The 18,293-nt window shown below is 40.0% G+C and overlaps 1 protein-coding gene across 1 annotated transcript in view; it reads right to left on the bottom strand.

Moving 5' to 3' along the window:
* LOC311270927 (protocadherin-15-like) overlaps positions 1 to 18,293 on the bottom strand; it is a 256,820-nt gene that overhangs the window by 163,222 nt on the left and 75,305 nt on the right. The window contains exon 3 of the mRNA XM_084376191.1: positions 10,477 to 10,595. Coding sequence (XP_084232317.1) covers positions 10,477 to 10,567 — 91 coding nt within the window. The 5' untranslated portion in view covers positions 10,568 to 10,595. The remainder of the gene's footprint in view (positions 1 to 10,476; positions 10,596 to 18,293) is intronic.

The raw sequence follows: 18,293 nt of genomic DNA, 5'->3' as shown, positions 1-18,293 counted from the left end.
ACAACAGTCTGGCACCAATATACATACTCCAACTCTGCCTTAGATTAATTCCTGATATTATTATTTTTTCAAATATATAGTGATTACCCAATTAATTTACAAGTTAAACAGTGTTGAGATTAATTTTTGCATATGCAGTGGTAAAAAAAACAAGTTAATCAGCATCAAGATTGTGTTTTGGAAATGCAAAAGGGTCTCTATATACTCCTACATTGAAGAAAATAGAAACTTTCATATGCACCACCCATAAAAGGTTTGTTTGTTTTTCTACATATAGTTCTTTCATCATACTTCCCAAGTGTCTGAAGTCTTTACAACTTCCAAAGTCTTTACAAGGCAGCTCATCGACCGCTGTATTACTGGAGCAACAAGGCATCGGCAAGATGAATTCTGCTCACTGACATTTAGTTTCAAAAGGCATCTTTACCTGCCACTCGATTCAACAGCCTTGGCTTTCCTGTGGCTTCATCTGCAAAAGCACCTTTTTAGCAACCAATAAATCAAACAGCTGCTTCCTGAGAGTGGAGGACTTAAAAAAAGGGGAAAAAAAGGGCTTGAAAGGACAACTAACCGAACAAGCAACATGGTCCAGGAGGCTGCACTGCCTGAATCAATCTGGCACAACTTTACAACACACCTACAAAAGGAGCGGAGGCATCTTATTTAAAAAATAAGAAATGCAAATCAGTTTGCAAACTGCAGCGAAAGCACGCTTTAGCTCTCTGGATGTGGGCAGACACTCATTAAAAATTGTCAAAGGAGAGGTAGTGAAGAACGAGGCAGAAGGAGAAAGATTCTTGAGAAAAGGGCAGAAGCAATAAAGTAGGAACTAATTTCTCATCCTTTAGATGGATGGCAACCTGCCAAGTCAAGGTTCCTCTTGTCATAAAACGTCTCACACTGTGTGTCCATGTGCGATCATAAATACGTCTGCCCTTTCATATAAATAACAGGCCCTGTGTTATGATAAGATAATATTAACAACGCCTATGGAAAGCTCCCCAATGAGATCATATTTCTCCTTTTAGCCACAACATGAGTGGTCCACCTTAGGGAGTGATATCTTCTGACCTCTGGTTAGTCCAGTGTCTACTTAGAACTTCAAGGTTGGAGGTTAGAGTTATGACTAATCCCCGGAGTGGCGAGCAGCCGAGGACAGGGATGAGTGGAGACAGAGCAAACAGGGACCCTGTTTTAATTTCCCTGTTGGATTGATGGAGTTTATTTTGCATGGATCCATGTCCAGTTAGGCAGAGGGGCATTCTGGGACAGGTCCAGTCGGGCTTGGCAAAAGCCAGTGAGACAGACAAAGGGCAGCTGTCCAGTGTCACACATTGCCAGGTAATGGCTGCTCATGGGAAGACAGCAGGTCAAAACAGATGAGAAGTCTGTGTTACAGTAAGGAGGCTTGGGCCAGTTGTCTACTGGGGTTAGCTGTCAGCGCTGTGCATTACAGCTCACATCATACAGTCAAGGTCTGTTCTTGTTCTGGGTATGCTCCGCTGGGTATTTCCTTTATCATGTCTCAAAGACTTTAAATGTTTGTATGAGTGATTTTTGTCCAGCTCATTCTGTAGATTGCTTTTTACTTTAAATACATAACAATTCCTGAGTATTTGTAAGATCATGTGTGTCTATTAACCCTCTGAGACCCAAGCATTTTCTGGGCATTCTTTGCATGTTCTCATTCCCAGCTCGTCAAATACAGCAGCCGAGGCTCTAAATATCCTGCTAGTGTCAGTTTTGCACATTAAGGGCTGCAGAGTAAAGTTGACATGATAATATGCAAAACTTGGTTAAACAAAAATAAAGGCCCTGCCAAGTAAACAATGAATGGGTACTATACAACGTGTGCTTAGACTTTCAAAATAAGGCGCGCCTACAGTATGAACAGTTCACATATGACATATTTTGACTTTTGGAACGTTGCCAAATGGTTGCAGTTTGGTTAAGTTTAGGCTAAAGGTTCAGGTGAACTAACTACTTAGTTAGATTTGGGAACAGATTGTATTTTGGGTTAAAATAACTTTGTTCAGTCTTTTAACTTAACTGTTGACATAAGTGACATAACTCACGTCAAGTAACACAAGTGACGCAAGTACGTCACTCACGTGGCTTAAAATAACTTGTGCACCTCTATAGAAACAGTATGCTGCACAAAGTATATACTTTGTGCAGTATAACACAGTCAGGGAAAAATACTTACAAAACCATACAAAATAATACATTCCAAAGACACGCACTCAACAAAAACCAAACATTATGAGTCTCATAAAGGCAGCACTTATTTCATGTTTTTGTATTCAAGATATGTGTAGGCGTTTCATTAATTATCGCTGACCCTTTCATTTTCCCTAACATGTAAGTAATATGTCTCTCATGAAACACTTACCACATACAGACATTTTAAAGCAATACATTGCATATTGCAATTGCAATTGCAAGTTTTATTTATATTTTTTATTATAGTAGAGCGTATACCTCCACCAAGGCCCAACAGCCACCTAAATACCCCAGGCACTTTTCCTCAAGATCTGTGCATTATTCCTTGAGAAATTAACAAAATGTAAAAAACAAACAAATAAAAAAATCTCACAAAATTAAACTCAGTGAGAAAATGTCCTGGAACCACCCCTTTAACTGGAACCACACCAAAAGTTAATGGGTTCTATTCTGGCACGAGACCCACTCTCCATCCAAGTTTTGTGGAAATCAGTTCAGTTGTTTTTGTGTAATCCTGCTGACAGACGACCAACAAACAGACACGGGTGAAATCATAACCTCCTTGGTGCAGGCGACATTTTCTACAAGAGAAAAGTCTCTCCTGGCTGTCTGCAGACATGCAAAGGTATTGCCATATAACACTTTGTTACTCCATTAGTAACTACAGGCCTGGAATGAGTTGCTGAAAAGGTTAACACATTCAATAATTTAACAGCAATCAAAGGCAATTCTATCCTAAATGGACTTGAAATGAGGCAGGTGAGCCTTTATAGGAAGCGTACATGTTGAAAGTTATGTAATGACTGTCTCTCTTTGACTTGCTGCTTTCTTTGTTAGCACTTGACACTCAGAGTTTAATGATGTGATCTAAAATTAATCAGGCATCAATAATACTTAAGAAGAAAAAGCTCAACATCCCTATCTCTACTTTATGTAAGATACATAAGGTGTGTGTCACTTACATATTCTCACAGAGCTCTGACTTGCCGTCTACACTTCAATGCAGTTCAAAATGAACAAATCCACAGCACTTGTTCAGTACAAAAAGCACTCAGTGGTTAAAATTCACTGCAGCTCATACAGCACATTTTCAAGTCATCATAGTCAGATGTTGCTACTGCTGCTACTGATGCTGCAGCCCCAGAATGTTTTTTATCTGTGCCTCATGGTTAAAATGTTCGTAGGCATACTTGCTAACCTTTGGACCTCAAAACTAGGAATGATTTTGAAACCAAATCAGGGGTCTGGGGTCCTCCACCTGAAAAATTTAGAGTTTTGTGTCCTGCATTCTGGTAAATAAAAAAATACTGTGCACACTGCAACATCCGTTTTATGCTTCATAATTTTAATTTTACTTCTAATTCTCAGAATACATTGCAAAAAATGTGCCCCTCTGGAGTGAATGTTGCTTGTTATGGTTGTTCATGTTGACTGACTAAATACCCAGGTATTTGTAGTAGGGATTTTCCTAATGACTAATTTCAGGGCTGCTCAACATCTTGGATGCAACAGTTAACTGGAATTGTTAAAATTAGTAACAGATGCTTAACTTTTATAAAGCAACATTTGACTGCAGAGACATTTCAGTGCAAATTACGCCATCATGAAACTGAAATGTGCAAATGAATAATGAAACATATGTCCTATATGTGCAAAAAATGCAATCCAATATATCTGATCATCTCAAAAATCATTTTAAATATAGTAACTACACATAGTAATGGCTTGCTTTGGGAAAACATCATTCTTGGCAGGAACCTTACCCTTTACACACTTGAACAGCAATATGCATTCCCAAATGTGCGGAGCAAGGGAAACCAAGCATCTGAATCTTAGATTTGTTTTCTTTATGGTGAAGAGAGTGTTGTAGCTTTGATCTCATGCCACAGCACTTCCCCAAGACAACAGATCTGTAGCAATAAGGATCACAGCAGCTAACAATCCAAGAATTCAAACACAACTCAACCAAAAAAACTGTTCTTGGGAATCTGTCAGTTCTGTTTTGTGAACAGCCAAAAATATTGCTGCACTCCGCCCTTACATGTAGTGTTCAGCCATTTACCATTGCCTCACTTGAGAAGAAAAAACAGCTATAAATCGATGTGGAGACAGACAGTGCTGTGTGCTTCGTCTTGCAGCGTGTCTATGTTTGGCACAAAGAATGCAATCACTGCCTCTATCTCCCTCCATCTCTGTCTCTCCAAATATCTCATCATTAGAAGTGTGGGGCTTCTTGCTGTAATTGCATGTATGCACTTATTTTTAAGGGTCACAAGTGGGGTAGAATACGTCGGTGCGGAATCAAAAGCAAATGGGAGGCAGGCGGTGAAGACAGAAAACGTGTGTGAGGAGGAGAGGGCCCGAGGAGCAGTAGTGACGCCAACAGCAATGGAGAATGTCAAAGAGATAGATGTGGAATTGAATTCTTGCAGCATCATGTAAATCATTAGTGGCTGATAATAGAAGAGAGAAGGGGATTACTTTACTGATGTGTAATCCCTTGCAGAAGCTCCCCCTCCTACTCCTCTTCAGACTTCCCCTTCATTGCAGCCTATCTTTGTCTTTCTGTGAGGTTAACCACACAGGCAGCAGGGCAAAGGTTGCAATCACACCCACGGTGAAGAGTTCAGCACTTACACTCTCACGTACTGAAGACCTATTGGTACAGACCCCAGGCAGTGCGGGACCCAGCCTTACCGAGAGTGCCCCTCCTATCTCCTTGCGCTGCCCGGAGCCTGATTACAGCCTACTGGAGGGCAGATTAAAATCCCCTTCCCCTCTGTCACTCTGCTGCTCCCCCACTCCACAGGCTTCTGCTGCAGCCAGACACAGTCTGCACATCTGGCCCCTAATCAGACAATCCCAAAAATAGACAAACAATTGTGGGTCAGAATGGATGTGCAGATGGGAAGAGAGAGGGAAATAGTGTGAGAGAGGTAGGCTGCTGTCACATGGCAGAAGTGTCTACAGGCATATAAACCTCACCACACACACACACACACACACACACACACGGACATGTTTTGTGTTGTGGGTGTGTGCAGTGTTGTGGGTGTGCGCAGACATGCATTTGTCCAACATCTGGGTTTAGCCATGGAGGGATTTAGAGGTATGGACTTTGTGCATCTGTCCACTCTGCTCCAGATTGAAGTTTGTCCTTTCATTAACATTTGTTAAACTGCTGGGCGTACTAGTCTCCTCTCACGCAAGGATCAATGCACATGCAGGGTTTACATTTGCAGTATAAAAGAGAAAAGAGAATTTCTTTTTGGAGAGCCTAAAGTATAGTGGAGACAGTGAGATGATGCGAGGCAAAGAGGAGAAAATGTACATGGCACATCGAAGAGAGGCATATGAATGAAAAATGATAGCAGCAAAGGTGTTAAAGGAATAGAAATTAAAAAGAGAGGATGCTGAGGGAGGAGACAAACAGGAACCGACAGAGACCAGCCCTTGGATTTTCTTAATAGCTGACACTACCATTCAGACTAATCGGCCACATAGATATTTAGCTTAATAACATGTTCTCTTTGGTGAATGAGCTATTAGTCAGTGTTTTCTGGAAACAGACACACACCAATTTCTAAAAAGATCCCTGCATGAATGCATTCATCTTGGCAATAATTGAATAATTTGATGTTTAAAGAGAAGAAATCCTAACGCCTGTCAATGTCAGCCCTATTTTCTCCCATCGTGTCCACATTCACATTAATTAGAAGTCTGAGATTTATTATGTATCCTTGCTAATTAAATAAAGACTTGAAAGACACCGAGACACCCACTGGAAATTACTGTGCGCATCACGCCACAGCTCAACGCCATCTAAACATTTCTGGTTCCGTTTTCATTTGATAGACAGACGACAAACATGTTGACAGACAGAAAAAAAAACAAACAGCCAAGGGCACCTCGAGGTGGACAGAGCAGGGAGACTTATGAGTTAGAAGATGAGGGATGTAGTGTTGAGGGAGGCGAAAATCCCTCTTCAAACCAACTTCATCCCTGATCGGGGAAGAGAGGCAACAACAGCACCCACGTTCGGACTCACCCCTCAGACCACAACAACTCTGATACACTCACTCTCACCCTCTGCTCCCTAATTACAACTATGACACCATGGGTCATTTGCTGGCGGACCCTGATCCAATCAGAGCTCATTTGCACGCAGGGTAACTATCACTAATTTCTAGCTGCTCCCCCAACCGTTGCAATTATTTCTGTCTCCAACTGGTCAAATTACAGACTGCAGCCACGCTCATTATCGGCAGAATGAACCCACCCCTCTTTGTGACACGGTCACAAGACAATGTCAGAGCAGTTTTTGATCATAGATTAGAGTATAGATCAATAATATTTCATTGGGTAGATAGTAAATATGTCCCCCTGGTCCCCGGGTATCAAAATCCCGCGCTTCGGACCACACTGACCTCCTCCAAATGAAGTATGCCGTATAGAAATATAACCGTTCCTACACAACAAAGGTTGCCAAGGAACATAATACAGGCAGCAATTACATTTCCCTTTAGAGCATAATGGGCAAGCGAATTAGAAGCATATAAACATAATTTCTAGGAGACGGGGTTGGATTTAACGGTGAGGAAGAAGAACAGAGACAACGTATTCCTTTAGCTATATAACAGTCTCTTGAAATGTGCTGTATGTAATGTGTGCTATGATTAGTCAAATACAACCTAACATTTCAAACCTTTAAACTGTAAGTACAACGTTCATACAAAGACAGAATGTCTTCACTACAAAATGAAAATATTTAGTGTCTATATATAAATCCTCTCATGTAACGCTCTCATACATACAAGAGATGCATAAGATGTACTTACACAATATTTTACCATTACAATTGTCCAATTTGATACATCACAAGAATTTCTCCTCATTTGAAGCTAACATAAAGTTGGGCAATTGTACTAATACGAAGTTGAGCTAATTTATTTCACATACTTTTTAACATTTTAAGAAATAGAGCCATCAGAAAACGTCTTGTGGCAGCCATGTTACTTTCCTCCGTAACGTAATTAGATATTTTGCATCATATCTCCTGAACCAAACATGGTCACATAGAAAAGGTGATATCTACTTTTATGTTTTGATGGTCAACGGTTACAGTGATACCCAACACAACATGATAACCTGTTCAGGTAAATAGTTAATGGTGCATTCTGTGATGTTGTGAGAAGGAAATCACAGTATCTGAGAACCCAGAGTAGACGTTATAGTATCATGTCTGTTGCTTGCATGCTGTGTAGAGTTTTAAAAGCTTTACCCTTTTGTCAATTAAAAATACAGTGACTGTAAAGAGTAGAACAAATAAAATAATATAAAAATGAAAAATGAAAATGAATAAATGAAAATAATATGTGCAAAACAAAGACCTACTTAAAAAAACGTGTTTGTTTGATTGTTTTGTTGAATCAACGTTGACCATGACCACCATGAGGTGTTTTTAACCTGGGTCCATCTCTGGAAAGTTCAGGACCGCAAACTGGAAAAGTTTCATGAACGTCTTTCTTTTCCATGTACCACCTGGGCTGAAAATGTATCGATCATCCATCGTTCTGCATACAGTACATTTAAGACAATACATTTAAGTTTTTAATCCCTCTTGTTTAAACATGTAGCACTAAGTCATTAAAGGAATAGTTCACTCTCAAACGAAATTCAGTCATTATCGACTCACCTTCATGCTGATGAGAAATCCGGTGTAGTTTCCTATTCCTCAAAGTGCAGCTGGAGACCTGCAGGGGTCAACGAGAACTTGCGATAGATACACATCGGTATTTACATCCTGCTGTGAGTTTCAAAGTTTCAAATCACTAGTGCACGCAGATCCCTCTTGTGTTTGTGTGTCGCTCGGTCACTCACAGGTGGATGCAAATACCGGTGTGTATCTATCGCAAGTTCTCATTGATCTTGTCTGACACGGCTTCCGTAATGCAATCGGCTGTGAGGGAGACTTGCGTGCACACGGGAGCGTGCCTCCAGGCAGATATAGCATAGTGAATGTTTAGGCTAGAAAAATGTACTAAATGACGTCGTTTCGAGTAAACTCTGGATGTCGCCACTTCAGGACACTTGGATTGCAGCGGACGAGCAGTATGGAGGAATATTACAAAGTTTTTATGTAGTTTTATGGACCTTTTCGTCTCGGGCACAATTGACGCTAGTTATATAGATTTTTGCTGCAGGAGGGTACCCCCGCGGGTCTCCAGCTGCACTTTGAGGAATAAGAAGAACACCGGAACTGTCATCAGCATGAGGGTGAGTCGATAATGACTGAATTTCGTTCTAGAGTGAACTATTCCTTTAAGTAAATTGCATGAAAATTGCTGGAAATTGTTATAGAGCCTCTTTGATTTCCAAAATTATAGACAAAATTATATCATGGTGTCCATTTTCAATGCAGTAAGAAGAAACTTCATTAAAGTACCTGTTGTAATTTAATTTTAAATATTGCATTTATAAGACTATTACTGTTACTATCTACATAACATATGGTATTTGGGGAAGAAAACCCACATTTTTAATTTAACTTAGTACTTAACCAGTCACAAATTGAGTTAAGATCATTTTAATTGTGAGTAGACATCCTGCCTCAATACACACACATGCATTAGGAAGCTTCCTGTGGCTTTCCTTTACCAATATGGTGGCCACTTTGACGCATTGCTCAAATGAACATCAGCAGGGAATTTGGTATCTATGTGTGAAGATCTATCTCATGCTCTACTTTTTTTGCATAGCAACAACTACATAAGCCGCCCTACACTCTGAGGTCTGAATCTTAGGAGAAGAGAGCTGGAAAAAGCTGTGGCATTAGCAACATTGGCACACATTAGCTCAAACCAACATGACTTTCTTGAAGCAGAGATTAATTTTACCTCAAGATCAGTGAACCTAATTAAAAAGTTCATTGTCCTGTATGTCAAGCTACACTATATGATAAATAGACTCTTAAGATTAATAACACCACTGTGTATGAACAGCAGTCGAAGTCTTAAAAAGAAATTACCCACAAGCCCACATTCCACAGGGCTGTGCTTGAGTTCCCCAGCTGTTAGGTTTTGGGTCAGTGGTTTCCTCCCTCCACACAACAACACTTATCTACTAATGCGGTCAGAGCCTTTTTCATCTGAAAAAGAAATCCACAAGGCACTTGTTCACCTTCAGAGGAGCAGTCAGTCATGAGACAAGATATCATTCAAACCCAAGAAGCAAACGTCTCAAATTAAAATCTTAATTCAAATGACAGTAAGCAGAGATTATACTCTTATCTAAAAATGCTCTCACATTAGTGAGCTTGTCAAGGAAGGCTGGGAAGCAGGAAAAGGATGAAAGGAAAGAAGGAAACAGCATTGGGATCCTAAAATTGACCTGAATTATGTGCATCTTTAAAGACCTGCCAATCTCATACTGCTGACATTCAATTTTAACTCGCATCTGTTACAAAGTCAGTGAATTGAGACAATAAATGTGAAGATTCCCTCTGTAATGTGGGAACTTGAACATGAAACTACAAGGAGAATTCTCTTAGCATGATCACTGAACTGTGTAGGAAGAAAGATGGAATTACTCCCTCTGTTTAAATAATGTCTTTTGAAAAAGATGTAGATTTCAAAGAGAGAATAGTAAGAGCAAAGTTATTTAAGCTGAAACATAGTGGGCAAAGTTGAGAGCTCACCTGGGAGTAACGTCTCTACAGTCTCCCTCCATTCGATGAAATCAAACTTTTTGCGAACTCTCATAAAAAGTTCGACAACTATGTACTGACTTAAATTGAATCTATAATTTCTAGGGACTGAGGCTGAAAAACAATCTTTCTTATCAATAAAAAACAACATTGCATTATTTGCAAGAACAGATTGATTGACTCTTTACAGGCGAACAATATGAAATAAGTTGTGGGAATCAATTCTAAATGTATAACCATGTTTTGCAAATAAAGACCACTGAGCTAGAAAATCCTTTTCAAATATTTCAGAATGAGTTTTACTTCCAGTCCATTTAGCAAGGGTTTGTAAAACTATTCAAGCAGTCCACACTGCCATTTGGCACATCATCTATCATGAACAAAAGTGTGACACTGTTGTACAAAGGCTTTTCCAACATTCTGGTCATCTGACAGTGCAAAGAAACATTGGCTTTTCCACATTACAAGTTCCCTTTTGGCATTGCTGCCACAGTTAACTGAAGGAGGGGAGGCCTGAGGGTGTTCACCTCAGTGCTGGCTGCTCTTACCTTCTGTGTCCTGGCCCCAGCTGTGGGTTAGCAAAGAGAGGATTGCCATTCCTGTCCCCAGCCATCTGACGAGCCACCACCCCCGTCGCATCTTCTGTCAAGCCTTATTGCCTGCCCACCTGGACACACACACAAAAAAAAGAAAGAAAGTGAGAGAGGATTTTTCATTCATGTCTAAGTGAGCCCTCCAGCGCACAAGCATGCACAGCTGTGACCAAGACACACACACACACACACACACACACACACACACACACACACACACACACACACACACACACACACACACACACACACACACACACACACACACACACACACACACACACACATCTACCTACAGCTTTATAATCAGGTATATTTTTGAAGAACACATTAATCTCCCAATCCAATTTTGCATATAGTAAATAACGTAATCCACTGGATTATCTGAATCAATCTGAGTGTACGTAATTACTCTTGGATTACTCCAAAACAGAATGAATTTCCTCAAATTTACCATACATGCAGATGATTTAGCTGGAATTACAGCCATTATTTAATTTAAATTGCTCATGGGCTTGGCTTGTGAATTTTATTAAAGTAAAACCTTCCGTTGCTTTTCTTTGAAGGGTTCAGAGCAAGCAGCAGTGGTCTTGAGTGGTGCACTCAGATGAATGCTGGACAACCCTTTCCTCATCAGTCTATCTTGTTACTCACGAGAGACATAAATTCACATGACAGGTTATTGTTGTGACTTCAGATATCTAGCTGACTAATTCAGCTCAAATGTGCATCTGCTAACAAGTATTTAAACAAGAGCAATGTACTGAAACTACTACTGTACTGTACTTTTAACTGGTTATGAAACAGTCTCAGTTTAATACTGATACCTCTATATGACCTTCATATGCAAACTAGACCATTAGCGAGAAGACTGGCAATTTCTATAATTATTCTTAATGCCTGTCACCAGGTTGGATTACGATTTATTCAGATTGGATGAATCCTAAAATTTGAACCATTTGTATTGCAAAGTGCTTAGGATGAATTGAGGAGCTGCTATGTAGTCAGGTGGTATGGTGGTATTACAGTCAATGCTCTTACATTGCCACAAATATACATACATTAGCCCATTACCTACTTCAAACATCCTGCAAGCAAATTTGTTAAAATTAAAAAATTAAAAAAAGAAGAATACTATGCTTTCTACTTTCTTTCTTTTGCCTCCAAAACAAATGCACGTGCTAACAAGATCAAGATCTTTAAGCATAAGAGAGCAGTTAGACACCACATTTGTCCACAGGGGCCGCCAGAATCTACAACAAATGAAAGCATTATGTAGCTGCTTTAATTTAAGATTTTGTTTTTAATGTACCATGAATAATGGATTATGCTGCACATGATGTTTCAGAAGCTCCTCTGAAAGTGTGGATACGTTTTTCTACCTCCAACTACTTACGAGTCATTCATCCACATCACCTGCAAATTTCTCCCAAGGGGGATCAATAAAGGAACATCTTATCTTATCTTATTTTAACCACAATCAGTTTAAAAACTGAACCCAGCCACAACTCTTGTTGAGAGAGCAAACTAAACCACTTCTTAAAGCACCTGTTTAAGTCTACAGTGAGTTTATACACACGAGTTGGGCCAATTTAAACATTTTAAAATTGCTTTGATAAAAGCCTTAGGACCGGACCAGTATACTTAATTTTACTACTGGATGTTGTTCAGTTGCCCCCGAGAGGAACAATGAGAGCTCATGAATGACAATGTCGCAGCAGTACAGTCCATCAGGGCAACTGCAACACATGATGCTTTCATTTCTCACAACAACAATTCAACATTACTTTTGTTCTTTTTAAGTTTTACATCAAAATGATACATAAAATAAGACTTTACCTGAGTTAAACTGGAGAAAAGATGGCAGCAGCAACATTTCAAGCAACACACTGCTGGTGTTTCACAATAAAAGCCTTTTTAAGAAATGAAGGGTATCTGTCTGCTGAAACACTAGGGGGGGCTTTTATTTTGAAACAGATACAGCTCTCCACTTGACCTTACACCTGACAAATGCCAGCTCAGTTGGTAGGCACAAAATCAAACTGGTTGGAGCTCATAAACTGGACCAGAAAACTGGATACCTACCAAACCCTACACACCAGAAGAATTGCTTTTAAGTGAGATTTATTAGGCATAACAGTTTAACAAAACATCCTTGTTATGACCTTGCTTCATCAAAATTACCAGCCACCAGCACAAAAGAACAGTGTATGAGCTCCATACATTATGGTGGCGCCTGAACCAAACTGATGGACAGGATCTACAGTAAATATGTCTATTCAGGCTCAGGGGGAAATCACACAGATTGTATGTTGAGCCTTGTTGAGCATCGCACACACAAATCCACAGCACACAGCCTCCACTCTGAGCTGGAGGAAGGCAACGTGTCAGTATTAGGAACAGAAAAGGTTTTTTAGCTTCTATCTGTCTCAGCTATTTGATGTCACACCTTCCTCACAAGGCTTACTCTCAGAGCAGGCGATAAGCTGTGAAATCAGCTTTCATTGCATATGCTAAAGGGACCGGAGGGGACTCACAAGCTTCAACACTATCATATCAAAGCATGTTTGACAATATCTCTGAGTCATACTAGAAGCACTTCTTCATTTGTAAGGGTGATTTCCCCCCTCTTTTTCCACTCAGTATCTCTATCACACACATTGTACAGTATGCATTTACCCATTTGCTTTCTGTGCAGACACACACCCAGACATATTTTACACCACTGAACCTAAATAACATACATTTTGCATGAGAGCTCTGTGGACAGCAGAAGACAGCTGTGTTCTCTTCTCTTACAGTGCAACAACAAGAGCGATTTCACACTGGTTTCCTATTCTCCCACTGCCGTCTCATCTCTCCGGCTCCCAGTGGTGTTCCCTTTTGAAGCAGATTTGATTTCCCACATTCGTACATCTATCTTTCTTAAGAGGGCTGAGTAAGATTGCTTTGATCCCTTTCACATGAGAAAACTCAGACCTGCACAACCAGCCACCCTGAAGAGGGAAGTTATTTCTCTCTATAGCTCCCATTCCAAATCTCCCCTTGGTTGACATGGGAACGCCGCATCTCATTTACATAGGCTAACAACGATGCGCCTTCAAACTTAATGAACAGGGGAACCGGAGAGATTGCTGACCGAGAGACCGAGCGCTTGAAGAAAAATGTCTCACACTCTTCCGGTCCTCTCGTAGTGGTCCAGGAGTCTCATTTATCTGTATTTTCAACAACATTATAATGCTTTGATGAAACTCTGAGGGCAATGGTTCCATTACACTCTGCTCTACCTTAATGCGTATAATGTAACCACAATCTAACCACAACTCCTTCTATTTTTTCTGCTGAATAAAAACACTCGCCCATTAGTACAGTATCTCTGCCATCATATCTCTTAGGTGAAATGATTAAACGTTGATGATGAAGATGGCAGGGGGTGGTCGAGAAAGAGCAGACGGTGTTGAAGTTAGGGTGGGGAGAAGTGAATGAAGCAATCACAGCTATAGATTACACCGAGAGTCAAGATGCGGTTCTTTATCCCCTAAGTGCAGGGGCTTTACGTTCCCTGAAAGAAAGAAAAAAAAAAACTGCTCGTATCTCTCTTTCTTCCTCTGTCTGTGTTCCTTCGATCGCCTCTCGTCCCGCATCGAGTTCTTTTTCCACCTCTTCCTGTTTGTGTGCTTTGGTGTTGACAGACTGTCAGAGTTGTCTCGATAACAGAAATCACCGCATTTTATGAACTCTTCAAGGCCAAACATGTCCCCAGCAGCAGGAGCCATTATTTAATCCAGAATCTACTGCTCCTAGCTCCTACCTCCTGGAAATGAGTAAATACAACACTTCAAATATTCAGACTGATCTTTTGATAGACTGATTGGATTATCACTAGACGCTGGGTGGTAAAAATAAAGATATAAATCAATACTTAGTACTTTATAACTACTATGTACTGGTCATTTATTCCCTGCAGCAGATTGAACAAGAATGAAGAAATCTCTTCACAGTCACATCAATATACCAACCAGGAGTGAAATTGTTTTCTAGGCAGTTTTGTTAAAGTTGACAAAACTTACAAAGTAGCTTTTTTGTTATAATTTAGTGTTTGAAAGCCAAAGGAAAGAGGTGAAGGTTAAAACTCATGTCTTAAGAAAAATTAAAGTAAGAGTGGAGCTGGCAGGGGTCTCTGAGGTGAAAAGACTCCCCATGGTTGGAAAATAAAGTGATAATTATCATGTTTATGCTTTTGAACCTTGTCTTTTGACTAGTTTCTTGAAATCTTACCAGCCAAATGATTTATTCAAACCCAGTTTTAGCTGAAAAATACAACATTCACTTAACAGGTAAATGCTAATCGACTATAAAGTCTACCTTCACAGACTGTACCACCACATAATCAGCAGCAAAATGTTCCGTTCATGCTGAGGCTGTATGAAACTGTAGTGCTGCTCTGTCCCCATGAGTTGTTTTGTCTTGTTTTACGTCAGAATACATCCATTCATTTCTACAAAACAGCTGAAATTGTTGTACAGAGGATATGTGGATCTGAGTCAGTTACCACTGAAGCAGTGAAGTAATGACACCTTACTGTTGTTTTCCAGCTGTTAAGTGTAGGTGTGGATTGTGCTTCTCTTTGATAGCTGACAGCGGAGCGTTTTTGAGCGGGTCCGCCTGAAACCAGTGTCTGTTAAATATGTAACAGCAGCACAGTCAAGCACTGGAGCAGAATAAAATGGACTAGAAGGAGAAAAGTTGAGATCCACTGACATAATCCGACTGATGTGCCACTTCAACAATCTCTTATCTTGACTGTTACATTTGTCACTATCTCCAGTCAAATATTAGCACTGGACTACTGTATGTGGCGGAAATCATTATCACTGTATTGACGAGGACATTTACTGGTAGCAACGGACCATGATATGGTAAATGTTGGAAAATTCACATAAAAAAATCAAACTTACGTGAGACCAAACTCTTCAGATGTGTAAATACAGCTTCAGTGACTCACTGAGGCAGTTTTTAGGAAATCGTAATCGTAAGATTTTTGCTGATATCAGATATGCTGATGCTTTCCAAATTATTTTGGCGGACTATTGTCAATACTGAGAACAAAACAATCTGTGTCCGGCCGATATTGTTGCTATCCCCACTAATTTTTAATCACAAATCAAAATCTTTACTTTAGTCTTAGATGATCCCTTTGTCCTTTTGCAGATGGCTGACAGTCAATTACTTCTGAGCCCTGTACCTTCATTACATTGTGAAAGGCCTTCACCAGAGAGCACATGAATGATAACAATGACTTACTATCCAGTGTTACCAGATGCTGGAAATTAAATAAGCATAAGCCAACAAGATTTTACAAATTCATCAATCAAATTGACTCAAATGAGCAACTATCTTTGGGTTAGTGTTTTCAAAAATATAATCGATATCTCAGTACCAGCTGCGCTCTCTCGCTGTCTCATCTCTTCAACAGCGAGTGTCACACACACACACACACACACACACACACACACACACACACACACACACACACACACACACACACACACACACACACACACACACACACACACACACACACACACACCTGCTGTTCCCATATAGCCCTACCTTGTGTAAATTAACTTTACTTTAAAGTAAAGTTATTTTAATTTCCCATCAGATGCTGCGTGTTTAACACACTTGACACAAGCCTTGTTATAGGCCGATAAACACCGTTGACTGCTGCAGAGTCATTTGATGTGGGAGTAAATGCTGATTGTACCCAATTACATTAAAGACAAAAGACAGATGTTAGTGGGTTTAGTGGGTTTTTTGTCCAGTGTGAAAGGGGTATTAGAGATTTGTGACCCAGTTGATTCTGTTGTGCTAGTTTGTGGTCAACTGTACTGCATTAAACAGAGGTTTCTTTCATTTAGCTTAGCCTCACTGATATAAATGGGATTTAATAATATAAACACCTGCCTATCCAACAATTCAATACAAATAATGGAATATGTTAAAGAAAATTTTAGACAGGCTTTAATGTAATGGTTTTCCTTGCTTTTAACATTCACAATTCTGTGCTTTGAAACACTCTATGTGCATTAAATTGAGATCCATTGTTATGGTACAACAAACTTATCCAGGTTGTGTAAAGTGGTTGTTGACAGAATTTCCTGGAATCATGGGCATTCAGCAACAAAGTGCCACATGTGCTAACCCCCCCAAAAAAAGCAATTTCTCAATAGATTTGATGTGGTCATAAATCTCATCCCAGCTTCCTCCCCTTTGTGCAGCTAATGAAAATTGCGGACTCATCAGTGTAACAAAAGCACTATATTAGATCTTGAGTGGCTCCTCCCCATCCCCATTTACAGTACGGAGCCGTAAACAGTATGTCATCCGATTGATCAAGCGACCAGATGAAAAACAATGCTCCATAAATTATGCAAAGATCGGAGTCATAAAAACCTGGGAGATGCCAGCAGCACACAGGTTCATAAATTAAATATCAGTCGGTGCTATTTTACCCATAATGCTAGCGTGCTCACACAAACTGCAACACAAAGAGTGTTTGTTCAATCACCGTGTTTACAACCTTATTACATCCCAATTAGAATAATAATAGCAGCAGACTGTCCTGTCATATTCATATTTAAAACAGCCATAAGCGACACTCTGCTTTTTTACAGGAGCACAGAGAACAATAAGTTAAATGGATTTGAAATGGATGGTGCTTTATAGCCAATACTGATCAATTAAAAATGCTTTGATAGAGCCTGACCCAAAAAAGCAACAGAAGGGTGAATAATGGATTGGAACAGAAAAGGATGTAAAATTAATAACAAATTGGGGCCAGAGCAGGTATGAGACTGGCTGCTTTGTGAATTATTTCATGAGATTAAAACCATTTGATTGGCAGCAGCTCCTCACAGCGACAAGACTGATTCTTTCTGTGTGCAGTTTGTATGTTTTTACTTTTTGATTCCCTCAAACAGCCAAAGAAACATCTGCAGCTCAGGTTAAGTGGGAAAACAAACGTCCCATTGTATGCGTGAATGTGTACATGTTAGCCCTGTAATGGTCCTGATTTTATGACTTCTAACTTGGCAATTTGACAATTAATGTCACCATGTTCAGTCACATTTTATGTAAAAACATGTCCCTTATCACCACGCTTGTCAACACACCTGGCGTTCCCAGGAGGATAAACGTCCCCCAGTGGCTACCAATGTCCCTCATCCACATACTTCTCCCATTAACAAATGCATTCATTAAGTAAATACAGACAGCTCAGACAGCAACAACAAAATCGCATTTCATGTATCCACAGCCACACAGCTGCACCACATATTCAGACTCAGCTGTCCAGACTGAGTTGGCAGAGCACCAGAGAAGAGATGTTATGCATAATGTCAAACATCCTAGAGAGGAGAGTCTGCTTCTCCAACAGACAGTGCTATATTATCTGTAAAATATACATATCTGTTGTTAAGAATATACAGTGTGACTTTTCTGTTCAACATGTGACTCCTATCACCTAAAGCTTTCGCTTGGCATCAAGGTGACATTACGTTACTATAGAGCAACATTTTACAGTGTTATGATTAGGGCTTCCATTCAGGAAAAAGGTAAACAGCTGCATTCATATAGTGCTTTACAATTTGCCTCCTATTCACTGGAGATGCACTGACTGACTGACTGGGGACTGGAATCAGCGAGTTTGCAGCACATTACAGACAGTCTCCTCCTTAGCTTTCACAGTAATAGTCCCGGATATACCAGTA

Source organism: Pagrus pagrus (genome assembly GCF_965226575.1).
Source record: "Pagrus pagrus genome assembly, chromosome: 15".
In the NCBI taxonomy this organism is placed as follows: Eukaryota; Metazoa; Chordata; class Actinopteri; order Spariformes; family Sparidae; genus Pagrus; species Pagrus pagrus.
The sequence above is the reverse complement of the archived record's forward strand: the minus strand, read 5'-3'. Positions and strand labels throughout refer to the sequence as shown.